General features: G+C 38.4%; 1 protein-coding gene across 1 annotated transcript in view; it reads right to left on the bottom strand.

Annotated features, from left to right (window-relative positions):
* The window catches only part of CD99L2 (CD99 molecule like 2), a 98400-nt gene that overhangs the window by 46150 nt on the left and 43431 nt on the right, over positions 1-8819 (bottom strand). The window contains exon 2 of the mRNA XM_011383606.2: positions 4897-4959. Coding sequence (XP_011381908.1) covers positions 4897-4959 — 63 coding nt within the window. The remainder of the gene's footprint in view (positions 1-4896; positions 4960-8819) is intronic.

Genomic DNA, 8819 nt, shown 5'->3' with positions numbered 1-8819 from the left:
TATTATGGTGATGTGTATAAGGTGGGAAAAGAAATTATGTTACTTAAACCATTCATTATCTGAGGAACTTTCAGAAGAACAATTGCTACTTATGTAATATTAGCTTAAAATACGTAGGACTCAAACAGCTCTTGTGTAAAAATATTTGCTTTTCTGGCTTAAAAAAAAATCGACTGGCCTTAGATGTAAGGGTTTATTTTCAGACTCTCAATTCTGTTCAATCTGCATCTCCATCCCTGGGAAGTCCTGCCCTACTACGCACCGTTCATGGAGGAGTCTGGTTTTTCTGAAGACCTGCAGGTGCCATTTCAGGAGAGGGCGCTCCTTACACGCATGTGGAGCCAGCTGCTCTGTCAAAGCCTGAGCCTGCGGTACTGTTGAACATGAGCTTAGGTTTGTGCACTTTGTAAGATACTATTAACTGCAGATTTTCTTGTCATTAGCCTTTAAATGGGATTTATTATCATCCATAATTGAGATGAGGGAAGTCTAGCTACTTATCAAGGAATTAGAATAGTAGGTCAACTTCCTCAAAGCAGTGAGCTCCTAAAATAAAGAAACCTTATTTCTGTGAAGCCTTTTTCAAAATGACAAACTTAGAAAGGATTCTTTGCTGCCCAGCAAATGCTGCCAGCAATATGGCACTCCTATCAGGAGTGATTCTTTATAATATGTGCTATAACAAAACAGTAAACCACCGGACGGGTTGCCCCGGAGGTGGCTTAAATGATGGTGTCCATGGTATTCCAAGGAAATGGGAATTTCCCACTTGTAAGCAGCTTTATTCGGCAAGAGCAGAAGTGTGTTCCCCTGTGAGATGAATACACACACAGGGAAAAAGGAAGCGATGGTGGGAGGGAGGGGGAAGGGAGGAGAAAAGAAATGGAGAGGGAAAGAGAGACAGAAGGAAGGAGAAAGTAAAGGAAGAAAAGGAGGAACAACGTGGATGAACCTTGGAAATGTTATGCTAAGTCAAAGAAAGCAAACAAAGTCCACATGTTACATGACTCCATTGATAGAAAATGACTAGAATAGGCAACTCCATAAAGACAGAAAAGAGATCAGTGGGTGCCAGTGGCTTTGGGGAAAAGGGACAGTCAGGGGACTGGGGAGTGATAAGTAAAGGGTGCAGTGTTTCTTTTTGAGAACCTGACCAGTTGTTCTAAAATTGACTGTGATGATGGTTGCACGACCCTGTGAATATGCTAAAAACCACTGAATTGTATACTTTAAATGGGTAAATTGTATGGTATGTGAATTACACCTTGATAAAGCTGTTTAAAAAATACTCCAGGAGCTTCCCCTATCACTTAGAATACAGCGTCACCATGCATTAGGAGACCCTTTATGATCCAGCCCCTGCCAATTTCTCTGTCTTTTCTCTAACATTCTTCACACTTCTAGCCACACAGACCATCTTCCAGGCCCTAGAGCCAACCCAGTTCTTTTCTGCCACAGCGCTGTTATACCTAACTCCTTGGCCTCAAAGGGTCATTTCCGAGCTCCTTGCACGTCACCTTTCATCAGAGAGGCCTGTACCACTTTATCTGACACAGTCACCCCTTATACCACATCCTTTGGCCCTTTCCTGTCCCATCATCCTGTTGTATTTGTTGTAAAATATCTAAAATTATTTTATGTACTGTGTCCTTCCAGAGAGAATAACTTCATCAAGTCACTGACCTAGTCCACGTGGTATATCCTACACCTGGAATAGTGCCTGGCAGCAAGCAAGCACTCAATAACCATTGTTGAATGGATGAAGGTCATTTACAATAGCCTGACCTACGTGGTTCAGGGATTCTTTAAACAAGAAATGTACAATATACAAAGAAGAACATTCTCTACTGGAAAAATAACTGAGCCAATGAGAGATGCACAGGCCTATCTCTTCAAAACTTCAGTTGCATGAAACATAAGCTAAAATCGAAAAAAAAAAAGGATGGCAGAGTGATATGGTCTTGAAGGATGTCATTCAACCAAAGACATCATGTGCCAGTGGCCTATGGGTCCCAGACACACTGTCTTATGGGTGCTGATGAGATCAGAGGGTCATGCACAGGACTGAAAAGGTGATGTAAATACTTAAAAGTCTTTCCATCAGGAAATTAACATATTTGTTACTTGAGGGTCTGTTTTTACTTAACGAGTTTCTTTTTGTTTTAGGTCATGTTTATTTTTGGAGATGAACAATTTCATTAAAGTCATAGCTGGTTATAAATTAAGTATATTTATTTCCCTAGCAATCTAAAAGGCCACCTGTGTGTATAGGACAGTGTGCATGCTCAGCAAACACCTGAGAACACCCTAAGATCTTCTTGCACACCATACATAAAACGAACTTCTAAGAGATTTATAGTTTTAGGTACATGATCTATTTTGAATTAATTTTTGTATAAGGTGTGAGGCAGGGGTCCAACTTCATTCTTTTGCACATGGCTATCCAGTTGACCCAGCATAATTTATTGAAGAGACTATTCTTTCCCCAATTGAATAGTCTTGACATCTTTGTCAAAAGCCATAGATATAAACAGGGTTTATTTCTAGACTCTCAGTTCTATCCCATTGAGCTCTCTCTATATGCCTGTCTTTATGCCAGCACCATACTACCTTGATTATTGCACATTTGTAGTAAGTTCTGAGATTGAGAAGTGTGAGTCCTCCAACTTCTTCTTCTTTTGCAAGATTTTTTTGGTTATTCTGGGCCCTGTGAATTTCTATATGAATTTTAGGGTCAGCTTGTCCATTTCTGAAAAATTCGAGCTGGGATTTTGACAAGAATTGCATTGAGTCTGTTGATCAACTTAAGTAGGTGAGTGTTCCTCAGCTTGACTCTTACACTGGAGACCCAGTCCTCCCAATCGAGTCAGTCAAAGAATAATAATAATAACCAAGCACCCGCCTTTTACCAAGTCCTGTGCTAAGCACTTTGCATGGGCCAGGTCATTTAATCCTGACAATCACCCTAGGAGGTAAGGCTTATTAACTTCGTGTATAAGATGAGGCCACTGAGGAGCAGAGAAGTAAGGTGACTCAGCAAAGGTGACAGTTAATAAGTGGTAAGGACAAGGTTCAGACACAGGAAGTCTGGCTCCAGAGGTCCTGCCTTTCTCAATCCAGAATATACAAAAAGATCCCACAAACTCATAAAAAAACCCCAAGCAACCCAGAAAGGATATGAAAAGACAGTTCACCAAAGAGGAAAATGCAAACAGCTGATAAATATATGAAATGGTACTCCTTCTTAGTATAATCAGGGAAATGTATAATAAGCAATAAACTATGCTGTCCATCGTATTAGTAAAATGTTTTTGATTGGTAAAATCTGGTGGTAAAATCTGGGATAAAATGTACTCTTATAACAGTATCGGTAGGAGCATATAATGATACATTTATTTTGGAAACAATTTCGCAGAATCTATTAAAATATATAATACATATACCCTTTGGCCTCCTAGTTCCATTATACTTGGGCGCAAAAGATATGGACAAGAATTGTTCACTGAAGCCCAACTTGTAATTGTGCAAAACAAAAACAAACCACATGTCTGCCAGTAAGGAAACGGCACCATTGGCCATGGCCAAAGCCACACCACTGGAATGTCAGCTCCACGAAGCACAGGTCTGTGCCTGTGATATAGTATATGGATATGCAGTAGGCTGAATGGTAGCCTCCAAAATATACAGCCAAGTCCTGACCCCCAGAACCCATGAATGTGACCTTATCTGGGAAAGAGTCTTTGCAGATATAATTAAGGATCCTGAGATGAGATCATTCAAGATTATCCAGGTGAGTTCTAAATCTAACGGAAAGTGTCCTTGTAAGAGACAGAAGACGGACAGACACACACACACACGCATGTGCACAAACACACACGAGTAGGCCATGTGAAGATGGAGGCAGAGACCGGAGTGCTGCAGAGGCAAGCCGAAAGGTGACAAGGACTGCTGCCACCACCAGGAGATAGAAGAGGAAAGACTCTCCCCTCGAGCCTTCAGAGGGAGCATGGCCCTGCCAATACCTTGATCTTGGACTTCTTGCCTCCAGAACTGAGAGAGAATGAATTTCTGAGGTTGTAAGTCACCCAGTCTGTGGCACTTTATTACTAGGAAACTAACACAGATAGATACAGTCACTCAGGTATTTGATACATATTAAACTGAGAAAAAAAACAAGTTGTAAATTAACATGCATATAACTAAATGAAAAAGCCCTACACCCTATGTACAACAAACAAACAAACGAACAAACAAACAAAAACAGACACCAAAATATCTATGTGTATAGATGTACGTAACAGCATAGAAAGCTAATCGGCAGTTCCTTCTTGGGATGGGAGTAGGTGTTAGTAGGATTGGGAGGGGTCAAGGGAAATCTCAGCTTTAGAAAGTAAAGGAAATCTTTACTTTCTAAGCATCCATGTATTTTTTTGAAAAAATGATTTAAAAATTTCCAAAAGACTTAAAGAGAAACTGATGACAAAGCTTATTTAGCATTTGAGAGATTATATGTAGACACCATTTTAAGAAAAGCATCATAAAAAAATCTGAAAAGAGAAACAAATTCCTTATTCACTTCAAAGTACCGTTTTCTGAGCTAGGGAAGACAGTTCTCAAAGGCCACTACTGACATGTTACACCGGGGTGGGCTATGAGTTGCGCCGGAGAAAATGCTATATCGGTTTTAACACACTGTTTGGTATTCTCCACAAAGGAAGCAATGGATTTTAAATATTCAGATTTTCTTTTAAATAATGCAATTTATGATAACCATATTTTATCTGATCAAGTGAAATACAGGCCGTCTGTTGTTTTCTTTGAGTATGTATTCTAAGCGGCTGGTGCACGTTAATCACTATTGTTTACTTTTAATAGTTTATTTAATCTACTACTCACGCTTTACTGAGGCAGTTTCTTTCAATGCATCCCTCAGATCTAAATCATTCAAGTCTCCGGATCCTAAAAATTAAAAGAAATAAAAATTAACTATCTTTGCATGAAACGAAATAATACTGAAATACTTTCTCGTAAGGTCGTTTCCCTTTAGACAGTGTCATGAAGGTAACCCCACAAAAGGAAATCAGTTGAAATCATCCAAAGATATACTGAGTTGCTATCCTTCTGCAAGTGACTTATCCCCAACAAATCAACACACATTTTTCAGTCCACTAGAAGTTTGAAGGCTCAAATGTACGGAACACAATCTTACAGAAGTATTTCTCCATGGAGTGTATGACGTCTGCAACAGGAAGTATCAGAACCCAAAGCTCCACTGATAATGGGCTAAATTCTTTTACCCATCCCAGGTCTTACAAAGGCTGCTCTGCATTTTGTAAATTCGGGGTACCTCCCACCAACCCCAGCACCCATACCTAGACTAGTAGCTCTGACCGATTACACATAACTGAAAAGGTCTGGGGAAAATCTTTTCACAAGAACAATCTGTCCTCGGAAGTGGACCCATCTGCCCAACCCTGCCTGCTGTGAAATTTGTCAGTTGTCATTCCCTCTGGATGAGCATGCACTTTTCCACAGGGGTATACACATCATCAAGTCCCAAGCAAACAACTATGCATGTGTACTGGAACTGAACAAATAAGTAGATGGTGGATTGCAGAAGCCAGGTTTCTCACTGTTGGAGAGCGAGGTTACAGATAAGGCTAGAATGATCCATGTAATGATCGATTAGACTTAGAGACCTCAGTATGAATCATGTTTAGCTTAAAATATACATGCATATATATACACATATATATACACAGAGATGGTTACATATAGAAATATTTGGGTTACTATGCAGACATATATTCCCTAGCTCTGTCAGCTGAGAGGTCTGGAAGCAATAACACCCCAGTAGCGAGGAGCACACCAAGCACCCAGATCTTGGTTTCTAAATACTATTCTCCAATAAAAGGGACCAGAGCTCCTTGGAGAAATGGCTGATTCTAGGATTGAGCACAGGAAATATATGAGCTTGAAGCATGTTATAATGCCAGGAAGTACTTCTAAAAATATTGATGTTGATGGGTATATGCCAAAGGGGCAGAGCACTAACTGAAAGAGTTCTCAATGGTGAGAGATGGAATAATTTAGGCAATAAAGTAGTACTGGATAATAACCCTAAGTATAAAATAAATATCCATGATTGAGCAAATACAGAAAGAGAGCAGAATTCAAATTCATTTATGTAGATACTTCTCCCTCAAGGAGGTGAAGCATAACTCCCTACCTCCGTAAGTTTTGACATCCTTCCAAAGATTACAGTATGAGAAGGTGAAGAAGGTGCAGAAAGTAACTTTACAGTGGATAGACCTGACAAACACTAAATCGACTGGGCAATCATAGTATCAATAGTGATGAGTAATAGTGATGAGTATATACTAATAGTGATTAGTATATACCTTTGGTATGATGCGATAAAAAGGGTGCTATATGTGTGTGATCTTCCTCTCAAAAACCCATAACCCCAGCATAATCATGAGAAAAACAGCAAACAAATTCCAACCAAGGGGCATCCTACAAAATACCTGACCAGTATTCCCCAAAACTATCAAGGTCGTCAAAAAGAGAAATACAAATTGGTGGTTACAAAATGGTCATGGGGATGTGAAGTATAGCATAGGGAATACAGTTGATAATACGGTAATAACTATGTATGGTGCCAGGTGGGTACTAAACTAATTGAGGGGATCACTTTGTAAATTATATAATTATCTGACCACTATGCTATACACCTGAAACTAATATAAAGTATTGAATGCCAACCCTAATAGAAAAAGGAAAAGTCTAAGAAACTGGCATAGGCTGAAGAGCCTAAGGAGATATAGAGATGGAAAGTTATGTGGTACCCTGGACTGGATCCTGTAACAGAAAAAGGACTTTAGATGAAAACTAAGGAAATCTGAATAGAGTACGGAGTTTAGTTTATAATAGTGTATCAATATTGGTTAATTGTGACAAATGTACCATACTAATATAGAATAATAATAGGGAGAACTGGATGCAGAGCTTAAGGGAACTCACTGTACTAGCTTTGCATTGTGAATCTAAAACTGTTCTAAAAATAAAGTTTATTTTTAAAAATCCATTTCCTATAGCAAAAAAATAAATAAATAAGGGTAACCACTAAAAGAAGAGCTACAGGATATTAACCTCTAACTCATTCAAGAAAAAACCATGAAAGGTAAACACCACCGACTAAAAAAATCAATCCAAAAAGACAAACAGGAAAAAAACGAGACGCATAAATCTTAAATAGGAAATATGTTAAATGGAAAACAAACTTTAACATAATATAATCATAACAAAAAATGAGTATAAATAGGGTAAATGTTCTATCAAACGGTAAATGGGATAAAAAGATAACTACGTGTTGTTGACAAAATATAAATCTAAAATAAAATGGCAAAAAAAAGATCCAGGAGAATAGAGAAATATATACAATGCAAATGCTAACAGGAAGGAACAGATGTGGTAAAATTAATATAAAATTCAAGACTCAAACTTCTAAATAGGAAAAGAGCAATGTTTTATAAGAATAAAGCATATAATCCATCGAGAAAATAAAAGTCATAGCACTTAATAGCTTCTAAAATTCTAAAGTAGACTTTTGCTTCTTGCTATGATGGAGTAACTGGTATCAGATTAACAGACATCATAAACCAGAAAATGGAGAAAACATGAGGCAACAATTTTCAGCACTGAACAACAAGCACCGAAAGACTGCAGTCCCTGAGATCAGGAAAACTGTGACAGCTAAATCCAACAGATGATCCTGGATTGGATCCTGAACCTATAAAGGCCATTATTGGGACAATCAGCGAAATTTGGATGAGGTATGTGGACTAGATGGTAATATTGGATCACTGTCAACTTTCTGATCTTGATGGATGTACTATGGTCATGGAGGAGGGTGTCCTTGTTTTCAGAAAAGGCACACTGAAGTGTCAAGAGGTGATGGGCATCACGTTTCTGACTGATTCTGAAATGATTCAGAAAAAAAAAATTCAAACTACATAGACACACCAGAGCAAATGTGGTAAAAGTAGGGAATCTAGGGGAATAGTAAATGGGAATTCCCTGTATTAGACATTGGGACGACTGGTGAAACTTGAATGGTGTCTGAGGACTAGGTGGTAGTAATGTATCAATGTGAATTTCCTAATTCAGATGGTTACACTGAGGATATATAAAAGGATGTCCTTCTTTATAGGAAATGCACTCTAAAGTATACTGTATGGTGCGGGGGATGGTGGTGATGGGGCATCAGGTATGCAACTCACTCTCAAATGATTTGGGGCGGGGGGCGGAACATCCCTTGTATTGTACTTGCAAGTTTCCTGTAGGCTTATAATTGTATCGACATTTAAAAAATTAAAAATAATTTAAATATGCACATTTCTCAACCCAACAATTACATTTTTAGTTACCTGTTACAGAAAAATACTTGTACATGTGCCCAAAAAGATATGGATGAGGATGTTCATGGCAATACTGGTTACAATAGCAAAAAGAAATGGAAACAGACCAAGTGTTGCTCATCAAAGAAGAATGATTAAATAAAATATAGTTCTTTACTACAATGAAAAGTTCTCTAACTATTTAAAAGACTGGGATACCCTGAGTAAACTAGGAATAGAAGGGAACTTCCCAAACTTAATAAAGAATATCTACAAAAAACCTACAGCTAACATACTTAATGGTGAGAAACTAAAACTTTCCTTCTAAGATCAGGAACAAGGCAATGATATCCCCTCACACCACTGCTTTTCAAAATCATACTGGGAGTCCTGGCTACTGCAACAACAACAAAAAAAGGT

Source organism: Pteropus vampyrus, unplaced genomic scaffold (assembly GCF_000151845.1).
Source record: "Pteropus vampyrus isolate Shadow unplaced genomic scaffold, Pvam_2.0 Scaffold529, whole genome shotgun sequence".
In the NCBI taxonomy this organism is placed as follows: Eukaryota; Metazoa; Chordata; class Mammalia; order Chiroptera; family Pteropodidae; genus Pteropus; species Pteropus vampyrus.
Note: the sequence above shows the minus strand (reverse complement) of the source record. Positions and strands in the feature narration are given on the sequence as shown.